General features: G+C 40.1%; 1 protein-coding gene across 3 annotated transcripts; it reads right to left on the reverse strand.

Annotated features, from left to right (window-relative positions):
* Window positions 1-3,407: 3,407 nt before the first annotated feature.
* Window positions 3,408-12,441, reverse strand: LOC111867482 (zinc finger protein 2). Of its 3 annotated transcripts, none has more exons than XM_023857405.2 (6): window positions 11,601-12,441; window positions 10,753-10,815; window positions 10,365-10,462; window positions 10,108-10,293; window positions 7,499-7,784; window positions 3,408-5,216 (listed from the first exon to the last, which is right to left on the reverse strand). In XM_023857405.2, exons 1-6 carry the CDS (start codon window positions 11,625-11,627, stop codon window positions 3,891-3,893), a joined length of 1,986 nt encoding a protein of 661 aa, XP_023713173.1. In that variant the 5' UTR covers window positions 11,628-12,441; the 3' UTR covers window positions 3,408-3,890. The 3 variants fall into 3 exon arrangements, with proteins under 3 accessions (XP_023713173.1, XP_023713172.1, XP_023713171.1); XM_023857404.2 differs by having other exon boundaries at window positions 11,403-12,441; XM_023857403.2 differs by having other exon boundaries at window positions 11,353-12,440.
* Between the last annotated feature and the right edge of the window lie 1,872 nt (window positions 12,442-14,313).

The raw sequence follows: 14,313 nt of genomic DNA on the forward strand, positions 1-14,313 counted from the left end.
TAGAACTGGAAATCAGTAGCTTTGTATGTTTTGATGCTCCAGTTATAAGTGTTCCTACTGGATTCAAGCAATGCTGATTTGCACCTCACATAAGTTACTATACAATGTTCATCCATTACTTTGGGAATTTTTCGAATGCATTTCCCAGTTCCACATAAAAGCTGTATGTTTATCTCTACTTACACCAACAATAACACCACATATGCAATCTGAGGAGCCCACCACTGAACAATATCCTGAGCCAGATTGATCCAACCCTCATCCTCTCTCCATATATTTAAAACATACGACATACAACATTCCCTGAGGAGACAGGATAGCACGGTTGGTATAGTGACTAACTACAGGCTGGACAACTGACAGGCCAGAGTTCTTCTCCACAGCATCAAGACCGGCTCTGAGGTCCACCCAGCCTCATATCTGATTGGATAACTGCAGTAAAGGGGCCAGGGCATGAAGCTGACCACTCACCTCCAACTACTGCTGAGGTCAAGAAAATGTGGCTCTATACATCCTCTCTCACAAACGCCTTCATAGCATAGTGCTTAATTAATTAAGCACAGAAACAACTTTAGTTTACTTGCTTTACATTCCCTTTATAACTAGGTACCCCACATAGTGTTTGCCCTCAAGTTTTCTGACTTTAACAAAATCAGTCTCTTTGATTCAAACCTTATAGGATTTATTTAATGTCATATTCAATGCCTAAGGCTGTATAACATTGAACGGTAAGTTGATTTGAATAGAAAGCATTTGGAAGTGGTAGTGGCCTAACTGACATGATATTCTAACATTTGCCTGGAGGGAATGACAGATACATAAAAAACCTTAGTAAGGGTAGCCAGCGTCCCAGTCAAAATTTGAACAAAGCACATCAACATAGATCTAAGAGTGTTACACCCTCAACCAGCTCAGTGGCTCACACACATATTTTAGACACTGATTAAGTAGGCTAACAATGACTAAAACATGCATAGTTTAATGCTAACATAAAGAGTACTATCTTCTGAGACGTGACAATGTGTAGTCTGGTACATAGGTTATGTTTCAGTGAAATGTGCTGCCCAGTCTTCTTGATCTAAAATGGGAGCAGCAAGTTCCTCCATAACGTTTACTGATCTACCAGACTATGAAGCATCACATGTAGGAGACCTATATTGCTACTCACTCCTCTCAGTAGCTCAACATTCATACTTTTTGTTCCTAACCATTCTTATGTATGTTGCAGCACTTCCCAGAAAAAGTTATGCCCTCATGCCTCAAAGAACCTGCCTTTGATATAAATATATCTTCTTCAACAAGTAGGTTCCCAAGTTCAGATACTGGTGGCTCAGACAGAGTTCTTTAGATCTCATAAAAATAAATGTTTCTGTTACAAACCATCTTTTGTTCATTCAAGATATGGAAATACTTTCCCTCCCTTACATCGACATAAAGTGAAAGCATATATACATATATTATATTGTATTATTTCTGGGAATGCTCCAAAACATAACGTTGAACAATTTTTCCCAAACTGACACTGAGTCAACACTAACACAGCTGAGCCCTACTGGGAAACTGTCAATTGTGCAGCTACTCAAGGATTTCTCAGTATTTTATGGAAACCGAAGGCTCATTACCATGTTCACAAGAGCCCCCGACTGGTCCCTATCCTGAGCCAGATCAGTCTAACCCATACTATCCCATCCTATCTCACTAAGATCCATTTTCATATTGTCTACCAACCTACATCTTGGTCTTCCCACTGGTCTCTTTCCTTCTGGCCTTCTATGCAATATACTATATGCATTCCTCTCCTTCCCTCGTGCTACATGCCCTGCCCACCTTATCCTCCTTAACTTGATCATTCTAATTATACTTGGCAAAAGGTACAAGTTATGAAGCTCATTATGCAGTTTTCTCAAACCTGTCACGTCATCTCTCTTCAGTTCGAAAATTCTCAACACCCTGTTCTCAAACACCCTCAGTCTATGTTCCTCCCTTAATATAACAGACCAAGTTTTACACCCATACAGAACCACAGGCAAAATTATAGTTTTGTACATTCTAATTTTTATGTTTTTAGACAGCAGACGAGAAGAAAAAAGGTTCTGGACTGAATGGTAGCAAGCATTACCCGAGTTAAATCTCCTCTTAATTTCCTCTTCAATGACATTTTGATTTGTTATAGTCGTTCCCAGATATCCGAACTGTGCCGCATTTTCACATCTGTTACCTATCTTTATGTCCTGATTTTGCCCTGCATTCTGGTGATGAGACAGCAACATATACTTAGTGAGACTGACAGCCCTACATTAAATTTTGTTGAGCCATCTTTATTTAGGTTCATTTACAGGAACTTTACTTAGGAGCTCAAATGAGTCTTGAGAATCTACATTGTGAAGCAACAGATTTTTATGACATTTGATAGGTATCTGATATTTTATTAACTTCAAATCACCTCAAAATTCCTTGCACCACCTTACGATATGCCCTCATGTTACACAGAGAGAATACAGCCTTCGTGTATAGGGTGAGTGGGGAAGCAGTCACTGACAACCAACGAGGAGTGATCCTCCAACTTGAGTACTAAACAGAGGCTTAACCCTTTGAAGGCAAAGTTATCCCTGCACTTAATTATGTAATTAAACACTATGCCATGAATGCATATAGGGGAGTGGAGGTATAGTTCCACCATTCGTGACCTCAGCAGTAAACGGAGGTGAGTGTCAGCTTCATACCCATGCCACTTTACCCCCAGGGAAACAGCCCCAGTATCCACTGGATAGGAAACTGTGTGGACCCCAGAGCTGGTGTGGACATTACTGAGAAGAAAAACTCTTTCCCCTGCCAGCAATCGAACCCTGGTTATCCAGCTCATAGCCTAGTCTCTATAGAGACTATAGACTCTATACAGCTTCCTTAACCCCTTTAAGACCCGGCACAAAACTATCAGATTGTAAGCAACAACTTCAAAATATTTTGGAGCATGATACACCTGTCTGGACAGAGCAGCTGCCCAGGTGGCAAAGGTGAGATTAATCGACAATGGTTAATAACACAAATATTATGTTTCTGGACATTATCCATCATCCTGTTTTATCTAAAATAAATAAAAACATGCCTGTTTTTTAGATAAATAACAGGATGATGGACAATGTCCAGAAACATAATATTTGTATTAAAGTACCATCATCATCAAACTTTAGACCTTATGATCAATAACACTTAACTGTAAAATTTTCTGTGCTCTAAAACTTTCATGAAGGCTTAAAAAAACTTGATACATTCTTTGGAAGAGCCTAATCAACATTTTGACAATAGAATTGGACTTTATGCAGGAAAGGTTCTTTTTGCAAGCCAAATTATCAAGATAATGAAGGGCAATGTAGACAAAGTAATAACACAGGACACCTGTCCTAAGGTATGAGAAATGAAACCATGTATTTCATCTTCTGGGTTTCATGGTGTTGAAGATTCACAATGTGGTCTTCTGTGGGTATCAAAGCTTTTTACTTGAACTGATGTACTTACAATACTTCAGGAAATACATTTGTACAATAAAATATCATCTAAACTTCACAGAGCTAATCATACATCTTTTCTTACTTTCTTTAGAAACGCCAACCTCTTAATCTGTACCAACTTACTCATCAAACAGGATGATACCAGACAAAAGCCTATCATCATGCTCAGCCCATTAAATCTTAGCAACATCATCAAAATCTAGCTCCTTAAGAGCCATACTAATACAATCGCAAGATAATCATTATAAGCTTCCAGGAGGTGATATTAAAAATAATTTCTCACAAAAATTATGTATTCTCAGACTGAAGCTACCTGACCACTCCATTATAAACTCATCAATTAACTGTCTACACAGTTCTCATGTAAGTTCACACTGACCCTCACACCACAAGCTGCACTACTTCAGCATTATCTATGTAGATATTGTTCTGCTCCAGATCCTCAGTATTCACAACAATGATATGAGTGTCCCTCTTCCCAGAAGGACCATCCTCAACAAAAGTCAACATTGTGACACAGCACTGTTCATTGCGATGAGAATTCAGTTCAGCTTCAGAACCAAAGTTCTCCCCACAGTCTGAACATGCTAAGATGGCGTGCTTCTTCAGATGAAGGTTCAACTTGCCCTTTAGGGTGAATGCCTTACTGCAGATGGTGCAGCGATAAGGCCGTTCTCCTGTGTGCAGGCGAATGTGACCTATGAAGGCAGACCTCCAGAAGAAGCGCTTCCCACAGTGAGGGCAGAGGTGGCGCTTCACTTTGTCATGCAGTTTGCGGTGGACATATAACGCTGTAGGGCCTGTAAATGTTTTGGGACAAATTCCACAAGCATATGGACGTTCACCTGTGTGGCACCGCACATGGATAGCGAGCTGCTGATTGGTGTAGAATGCTTTGCCACAGAGTTGGCAACCATACGGCCGCTCTCCAGTGTGCCGCCTCACATGCAGCTGCAGGTTCAGCTTCTTGCCAAACTCTCGACCACAATATTCACATATAAAACTCTTGCGTTTCACGCTTTCTCTGTACCTTTGCCCACACTCTAACAAATGCTCCAATTTGTTATAACTTTCTGGCAATTCAACTCCATAATGTTGGCGAGCATGTACCAGCACTAGGTCACGGCGCATGATGACCTCTCCACATATCTCGCAGGTATGACGGTAGTTCAATAGATTGTGAAGTTTCAGGTGACGATTCAGAGCAGATGGCTGTGAGAACACCTTGCGACAGACTGGGCACATCCTTTTAGTGTCTCTGATCTTCTTTGCCGTGTGACAGGATTGGTAGTGAACAAGGAATTCTTTTCCTGCTGGCCATGAATGGCCACAGACACCACATGTCAGCATCTCATTTAAACCTGCATGTTTCCCTTCAACATGTTCAGTAAATTCATTCCATTCTGAGAATTCCTGATTGCAGCTCTGGCAGCAATACTTGTGCTCGTGAAGTTCCAGACCAGATTTTAGACTGTGCATGGCAGAGTGCTGACAGGAGCTGGCAAAGTTGGGCATCACTTTTGCACACACCTGACAACTATACGATGCAGAGTGCAAATGGTTGTCCTTCCCTTCATTACAGCACTTAGAATTACAAATCTTGGATTCAGAGCAAAATGCATTGTCTTCCACCTGTTTCTGGGACGCAGACTGAGACAAATACAAACCACTCAGAGGTACAGCACCCTCAGCAGTTCGTTCTTGCACCTGCAACATCATTATGTGTTACAATATGCAAAATGCTTACTGAAATTTACACTATTTATCTTCCAGTGAGTGTTTTGTTATACTGCATAGCCACTGGCCTCTAGGTTCGTTTAACTGGAAACACATGTATCTTAATGCAGATTCACAGCTACCATTGCAAAGCTAATCAACAGTACAGAAATCATACCACACAAAAGCTCTAATTCTTTGAGACATTTTATATAATGTACTCATTCACTACAAGACGAATCATTTCTGAGAAAGCACATAAAGTTTGAGTACAGCAAATAGTCCACAGCAATGGAAGAAGTAGCATGGATAATTGAAAACAACAGATAATCAAAAAATCTGGAAACACCCACCATACATTCTGCAGTCACGCTCCCCCACCCCAAATCATTAGTGTAAACTGAACGCTTATATTAATCAAAAACAAGCTTAACAGAAATATACTCAAAAATAAAATACATTAACAACAACAATTTTTCTTTATTTTTCTGATGTTGCAGACAGCTATTTCCTATATCATACTGCACATGTAGGCCAACCACTAAGCAATGACAATGAGATAAGCAAAAATACAACAGCTTTGCAAACAAGTTTGCTTCCATGGCAACAATTGAATATAGTAACAGAGGAACAGTGCTTTCTGTGTGGTCTGTGCCATGATGTTACAAGCAGGACAGTTAGTTGAGAGTCAACAGGGGTTTGAATACTTCCACCATAGCCCTGTGAATCATAAAAGGCAAGAAAAAGATAACCCAGTGCCTTGGGGTATAACTGGGCTACCCTGTTCCTGGGGAATATAAATACAGGGACCTGGCCCTCCAGGTTGGGGGAGTCTCAAATCTGAGACACTAAAATATGGTCGTGAGTCCTGTGGGACTCAGACCCAAGTATAACTGCACTAATGATGGTCAGCAGCAACTGTAAACAACATACCCATCTTCTCATGAGAGAGGACGCCCCACATCAACAAACCCGCAAATGTCTGACAGTAACAAAAATCTGGTTTTGGGCCCCAGATGGAGCTTGACACCAAGACAGACTGGCTGACTGGCTGACTGGCTGACTGACCACTTGCTATAACATAACTTTGACTTTGAGAGTCGACAGTTAAAGCAATGAGTGAGCTGTGAGACAGTCACAAGCTGGCAAGAATGTGAGCATTGCAGAGGACATCTGGCTCCATCATCAGGAAATGATTGAACGACTGGTGAAGTTATAAAATACTTTATGTGTGCTGTGGTAACCACATAGTGATCTTTGAAGTGTGTAAATCAGTGAGACTGTCATTGTTATTTGTAGTTACATTCTGTAAATGTTCAATAAATCCAATTGCCAATCCAAACCCCATATATAGTCATTCAATCACATGACAATATATATGTCACTCATATATTTTTGATAAAACTTCTATTTCCAGTTTGTTTCACTCCCAGAACACATATGCTTATATTCTTCCATCACTTTTACAATTAAAATAAAAGGGTTAAGCAAAACTATCCCAAATAGCTTGAAGAGAAAGAAATAAAAGTAAAAACTTCATCAAGTACAACTAAATTAAAAGTATTAAGGAACCTGGAGGACAAAGATGCTTGCATCCGTTACATTCTTTAAGATATACGTGTCCCCTGGGTAGTGCAAAATGAGCAACAAACGTGGCAAAGCTTCCCAAAAGAAAAATGCAAACTTCTTCCAGATGCCACAAAGCAAGAACTTGAGTGCTCTCTATTGGGAAGCAAGAAGCAAAATGGGTTAAATGATCCCAAATGTAGCCACTGGAAACCAACCAACATTAAGGAACCTCTACCACTAAAGTTCAAATTAAATAGCTCACATCTATAATGATGCTGTTCAGTTATACCTAACATCTCGAATGGGAGCATAACAATAAACCCTATGGGCCTTTGTCCAGCATTGCAATTTAGATACAGAAAGATTCAGCCCTCTAAACCACTGTGCATATTACCAGACCAGACTTGGGACAGCTACCAACAACAGTGCATTTATCCACTTGTGGTGGCAACATTGATAAACTGGTGTGGTTCAATAGCTAATCTGAGTGACAAATTTCAGGTTAATTGCAATGTATTTTATTTTAATTAAAAGGTTTCAAAGTTTGAAGAAGTGGCAGCATAATTTTAATTGTCATTATATTGCTGAAGTGTTGTGGCTCAAAATCAAATTCTCAATAAGCACCTCTTCCATTGCATCTCATCAAGAGTCATGTTGTTATGTCTGTATTGTTGCACAGGGATGGGCACACGGACACACAATACCTTGGTCAGTTTGTCCTTGTCAGGCATGAACTGGTGTGTGCCATGGACACGATAGTGCCTATACAGCTGCATGATGGTATTGAAGCCCTCCCCACACTCCTCACAACCAATTGGGCTGCCTCCCACAGGGAAGTTGACGGGGCCCAGGCCGGGGTGAAACTTCCTTTCTCCACATGCATCACAACTCAGCACCTGACCTCGATGACATGCCTTGCGATGTGCCACCAGATTGCCCCAGGACAAGTAAGTATTACTGCATAACTGGCAGGAGAAGAACCGACATTCTCTGGAAAGAACACAAAGATGTGGCACCTCAATGCTTTTTTTCCACAGGTTATTTAACGGCACTCTCTCAGTATTGAGTACTGAGTGTAGGATGATAGGATGATAAGTGAACTGGAAAAGACTTCAAAGGAAGTGGTCAGGACCTAATCAAGTTATCTTGGCACTGGGACTCAGGAAAATCACAAAAAAAAAAAATACCTATAAGGACAGTTTGTGCCCCAGCCGAGATTTAAATCAACCACCTCCCAAATATAACTCTACACCATTACCTCTAGACCCGCCTGATCTGTGATATTTGATTCAACTGATTCAGAGTTTCAGATTCTTTTTAATTTAAATTTAAGAGACACAGTATCTTAATTTTCAACACATTCTTCTTATATTGGTATTCAGTCTCTGTGGCTACTGCCCTTCCTTATAAATAAGAACAATGTAGAAACTTTTTCTGACTTAAGGAAGGAAAGATGCACTTAAAGCTAGACAGTCTGCTGCACATTCAATGAAAACTGACAAACTTCCTCACAAACAAAGAATATATGTTCATTAGAACTTAATTTTTTCACAACCTGAAATATACATGCATTTAATAAACTACAAGAAAACTTTCACTTGTTCCCTCTTATACAGGGGAATCAATTTCAGCAAAGAGTATCAATGTGCAAAAAAAGACAGAGTCCTTCTCTAACACATCTACAGAGCATTTTCTTACAAAACTAAGCTTATCTGTCAGTTCCCAACAACTTTCAGATGAGTGCTACCTGCTCTTCCTAAATAATCAAGAATAATTCAGAGACTAGTGTTATCAATAGGCCTATATGCCAATGAAATGATTCACGATCACATAGGCAGGCATTCAGTTTTGGCTGCATTTCTGAATGAATTTGGCTGTAAGTGTAGAGCAATAGGTTACGTAATGATTATCATTGTGACTTCATGTGGTCTGTTATATTGTGGAACATGTATTTCTGTATAGAACTATAAGGTTTATTTTGGACTCTATCCATCATCTGGTATATATAAGACAAAGAAACACAATGTTTAGGAGACTGGAGCTGTCTCCGTCCTCAGGTGGATGGGGCAAGATAGACCTACTCAGTTGGGCCCGTTAGAAAAAGGTAGTCTCAATCACTGAACCTTTTGTCTTATATATACCAGATGATGGATAGAGTCCAAAATAAACTTTATAGTTCTATACAGCATACACCATCATCAGAATCCTTTAAAGTCTATATGTATTTCTGTATAAATCATGTGTGAAGCATGGTTCTGCTAGAAAGTGTTGGTGCAAATTTCACGATAAATTTCACAGGGTAACAAATTCAAGCACCACAACCATTAACAGAGTATGGTTTAGTACGTCACTCTGGAGAAGAAAGGCATATAAAAACTGTTCACTCACTGATGTGACAAGGACTAAGTTAACACAGCATATTCACCTGACCTTCCCCTATCTTGCTGCTATTGATGGGAGTAGTTTGAAGGATTAAGATGTACAAAATGAAATAAAAATAATTTTTATCCTTCACAACAAAGGTTGTCTATCTATAAAAATGGTGTTTATTATATAGGTATAAAGGCATTTAATCACTTACCTCCTTGCATAAAAAAATTGTCTGATGATAAGAATCAATTTAAAAATCCTCTAAAAAACTACCTTCTATTGAATTCTTTTTATTCACTGAAGGATTTTTTTAATAGTAATTACTAATTTTAAAGTGAATTTTTAAGGTTTTATGTATCATAGGTGCTTTATTTTGGCATAAATATGTTATCATCTACCTTTTGGTATGTTGATTTTTTTACAATATTAAATTTAAGATGTTGTTATGTTTAATGTTAGTGTAGGAAGATAAACAGTTTTGGTTTATTGTTTGATCCACCTATGCTTATTTTCATAGCATGTGTATTTTAGTTACTTGTCTGTGACTAATTCTATATCCGTCAGGCGTATTTGTAGCCTAGATTGGATCGACGGAATTTTACAATGAAATAAATAAACCATAAATATGAACATCTGAAAGAAAAGATCCAGGAAAAACTGTAGAAATTACTCATAAAAACATCTTTATGTCAGCTTTGGCATATGTGCCTCTTATAATCCAGGTAAGTTCTTATCAAGCAATTCTACACTCATATCAGGATCAACTGGTAGCACTGTGTTAGAAATGAGGTGTCAATGGCCAGTAACCAGTAAGTGAGAAATGCATTCAGCTTTGTTAAGAAGACACAATGTATATGCATTGCATAAAATCAATGTGAACTGCTATGAACCCAAAGATATTAAGCTCCAGATGTGTTAAGGATGGCAAACCAAACTTACTCACTTATGTGTCACTATGTGAGTATCAAATTCTGTGAAGTCATTGAACTTCCTCGGGCAGAAATCACACAAGACTGGCAATGTCAGGTCCAAACCATGAATAGAGAACAGCATCTCCTCACTGATAGGAACACACTCCCCACCACCATCACCATCACCCTGAATGACCAGAAGTCTCTTACTGTTCAACCTGCAATAAGAGAACACAAATATCTGTGGTGACAGTAAATGTGGTAAAACCATTTCACTTATGGTACACACCCTGCAATAGTAGCTGGATCCTCTTCCTCCTGAGGACCCTCTGCCTCCTTCTGTTCCACCTCCTTTTCATGGCGGTTGTCTGCGGATGTCACAGCTTCCTACAGTGGGAAGCAAAGTGACATTCACATATGAGGTTTTGATCAAATAATGCACTGTTAAAACAATACACAAAGACTAGGTCAACTTCAAAATGACTAATTATACAGTTACGATTCAGATTCTGGCAGAATAACCAGTAACAGAAAGTATATTAGGTTGTTTCTGCACTGACTGGGAATATGTATAACACACAGCAATAATTTACGAAACTGACAAGTTTTCATGTGAGAAGGGGAGGAGTGACTTCATTAACAATTAAACAGCAGCACCATTACTTTGTGAGACACACCTTGGGTGCCAATGCATGGCCCTGGACAGTGCACTGCTGACAAACGTCATATTCATCAGGCACCTGAAAGGTAAGTAACCACTTGTAAGTGTGTGTGTGTAATACACTGATTACCAACTATACAACCACTTTTCAGCAATGGCCCATTATCCTGTCACATATTTAATTTTAACTTAATTTGTAAATTATGTAGGCGGTCTTGCAGTCTGTGTGTACAGAACAATCTTTTACTGTAACGCAAATTCTAAATCTGGAGCACCTGGCAACTAGCAAAACCTTCACTTAGTCATCTAGAAGTTCGCATAAATCTGTTATTCCACAAATTCTGGAATTTTCTTTTTGCAAGTTTAACTGTACAATACTCAAGTAAGTTCTGTACAATATATGTGGAAAAACTATCGTATTAGGTGCCACCAAGCTCTATACGCCCAACTATCCTCATTTAATGTAATTCGACAAAAATTACATGCATTCTCAAACTACATACATGTATGGGCAAGATGATTTACGTCATTCTGTCTTTTAAAGTGGAGAGACTAGTGACAACAAATGCATTTTTCTCGACTGGCACAAATCTCAAGTGAGGATAATAAATCTAACCTGAAATGTCCTAGTATTTGAATGTTCTTTCTCTGGATTGAATTTCGAACCTTCTCCACTTGCATCTCCTGCAGATCCACATATACGGCACACCACGGCGACATTTCTAAAACCACCGTCCATTCCGCTTAACACTTCGGCTGTACTAATGTAGCATTCACATTGAACTGCATATCTGTTTCTTTACTTAAATGCACAGAACGAAGTAGTTTTCACTGAGCTTTTAATGGACATAACCTACAACTTGCCTCAGTTCTCATACACACTGCATACATCAGACCACCACAATTTAACCAAAGCAGACGGCAATATTGGACGTGTTCACGTTCAACAACATACGAAAGATCGGATTTCCTATGTAAGGTAAGATATGGGATATTTCTCACTTCAGCCACAAAAATGAAATACGTGGTTTTGCAGTATTAACGAACGATGAGCTCCATGGTACAGAATCCATTCTACGTAGCGTATGGGTTCAGATGGAAGGATGGCATTGAAACGTATCTTACAGAAACGGCGTAATGAGTTCAACTCAGGCAGATAACAATTTCGGAAATCGCGGTTGACAGTTTCCTTGGTGTGCCCTCGGCCTTATTCATGCTGCAGGTCCAAGCCACCTCACGATGCTCACGATTCTTTGTCAAAGTTCGCTAACGATAACAATCCGTGGAGTTATTTCATACGTAGAATTCTCCATCCACTTTTTCACAGCCAAATATTCTCCTGGCTGAGACCCAAGAGCAATTTATTCTCTGTTAGGTTACAGGAAGAAGAAAAATGAGGGAAAATGATTTCGTTTCAGTTTGTTAGCGCAGCGGTATGCCGTTTCGAGCTGACCGACGTAAAAAAATAGTTTTTATCCAGATTTCAGCAAATGTACGCAAAATCTTCTTAAGGATCACGGACCAGTGAGTACGGTTAAGGACCAGCCTAATGAAACGTCCATAATTTAAGAGAAGACATTCACGTGTTTCCTTTCTTGCTGTTGTACCAGTACTCCAGGTGTTCAAAGCTATTTGGTGACGAAATTTATTTCATGGTATATATCGTTAACGGAAAAAGAACTTCATTAGAGTGATGAATACCAAACTCCACGATTAGCTGCTATGGGATCTAAATTTGAATGAATATTTGACACATAGTGTCCAGATCGTCCAGATGTACACAATCGGTTGTTACTGCCATCTACAGGAGAATCTGAGACAACGTTTAAAATTCTTATTGATTGTGCAACATAGCCCACTCTATACGCAGTTACTGGAACAACCCTGAGCACGGCAGGAAGCAACAGCATCACGGAGCCGTGCCATAGCTCATGCGGTTTTATTAACATTATTATTATTAGTAGTAGTATTTTATTATTAGTGGGGTGAGCTTGGGTGCACTTGATACTGCGGCCACTGCTGGCCTATTGTACCAGCCCCAGATAGATGATGGTGTTTGTGAAGCAATTGGTGGAATGAAGATTGGCAGGGGCAACCGAAGTACGCGGAGAAAACCTGCCCCAGTGCCACTTTGTCCAGCACAAATCTTACATGACCAGACCCGGGCTCGAACCTGGGACGCCGCGGTGGGAAAGGTCAGGCGGTTAGTCGCTGGCTTCCCACCGCGGTGGCCCTGGTTCGAGCGCGGATCAGGTCATGTAGGATTTGTGGTGGACAAAGTGGCACTGAAGCAGGTTTTCTCCTAGTTCTTCAGTTCCCTTGTCAACTCTCATTCCACAGACTGCTCCAAACTCAACTATAATCTGGGGCTGGTGCAATAGGCCAATAGTGGCCGCAGTACCAAGTGGACTTAGTCTTACCCACTAAGAATAATAAAAAAGCAGTATTAGGGATGTCTCCGTATCTGGCTTTCCCTATCTCTCATGAACTGCACTAACTGCCTAAACAGGGGATGAGATGACTACTTCAGAATTCTAATGCGCACCCATTCAAGAGCAGATTGAACCCAGTATCATTATGATGAGCCATCGTAGCCTGTTTTAGTACAAGTTACCATTATATTACCGAAGAACTGGACAGTCGTAGCTTGATTCCTTGTAAGGGCATTAACATCCTCATTTCCCAGACATCGAGAACAAAGTGGCCAGTCAGTACCACGGTCTAGCACATGTGAAGCTTCAGCTGTACGTCACTATACCCTTTGGGTGGTGATTAGGCAGATGAGAAACTTCCCCATTGAAAGAGGATGCCAACGTTAGGTTTTACTCGGGGCAAGTTGTGATTTCAGGTAATGAAAATTTAAATTGTAATCTTCTGAGATATGACGCTGCATGGCCTCGGAGATGGATGCAGCTGGTTCTTCCGAAAGATTGGTATGTACCTACCAGATTCCACGGTGTCATGACTCTCTAAAGCTTTCCTTGCTTCCAAACCAGATTAACTGTAAAGGAGATGCTATGAAGGAGCAAAGGTGAGGCTCTCATGTTCACAGTTTCTGTGTCCTACATATTCGTACAAGAATGAAGTCTATTTATAAGACTTATAGCTTTCATGATGATTAAAAGTAACAATTTTCTCGGAAGACCAGTAATGTCAGTTCGCAGCGGTAGTTACACTTTTCGGAAACCTGCTCTACCTCCATCAGGCAATAATTGCTTCATGACAGAGGCAGACAAGATATCCGAAACGTCGCACTTCCGCTCTAAATTGATGCGGCTGGTTGCCCGAGCTCTACGCTCCTACTGCCTGAACTCCCTGGAGATGAGAATTACCAACCACTCGCAATGTTGGTGCTAGTCAGCTGTGGCCCAAATTCAATTTGTACTGTCATGGTATATTGGTCCTTGGTTCTGTGGAGACTGATCACATTCTAAATTTCTAAATCATGGTATCATATGACGGTGAATCCTTATCGCTGCAGTCATTGCACTCTCAAGAGGAGCAGATCCTGAATAAACCCGTAAGTACCAAATTTACTACAAATTATTGCATGCGAACGGTAAGGCAAACCGACAGC

Source organism: Cryptotermes secundus, unplaced genomic scaffold (assembly GCF_002891405.2).
Source record: "Cryptotermes secundus unplaced genomic scaffold, Csec_1.0 scaffold843, whole genome shotgun sequence".
NCBI lineage: Eukaryota > Metazoa > Arthropoda > Insecta > Blattodea > Kalotermitidae > Cryptotermes > Cryptotermes secundus.

Bases quoted from the DNA above. Each gene is read 5' to 3' on its own strand.
- LOC111867482 (XM_023857403.2), bottom strand. From the start codon at position 11,475: ATGGACGGTGGTTTTAGAAATGTCGCCGTGGTGTGCCGTATATGTGGA. The intron at 10,463-10,752 runs GTGTGTCTCACA...TTCCCACTGTAG, and splicing joins GCCATGCATTGGCACCCAAG to GAAGCTGTGACATCCGCAGA. The intron at 7,785-10,107 runs GTGAGTAAGTTT...TGTTCTTTCCAG, and splicing joins ACTCACATAGTGACACATAA to AGAATGTCGGTTCTTCTCCT.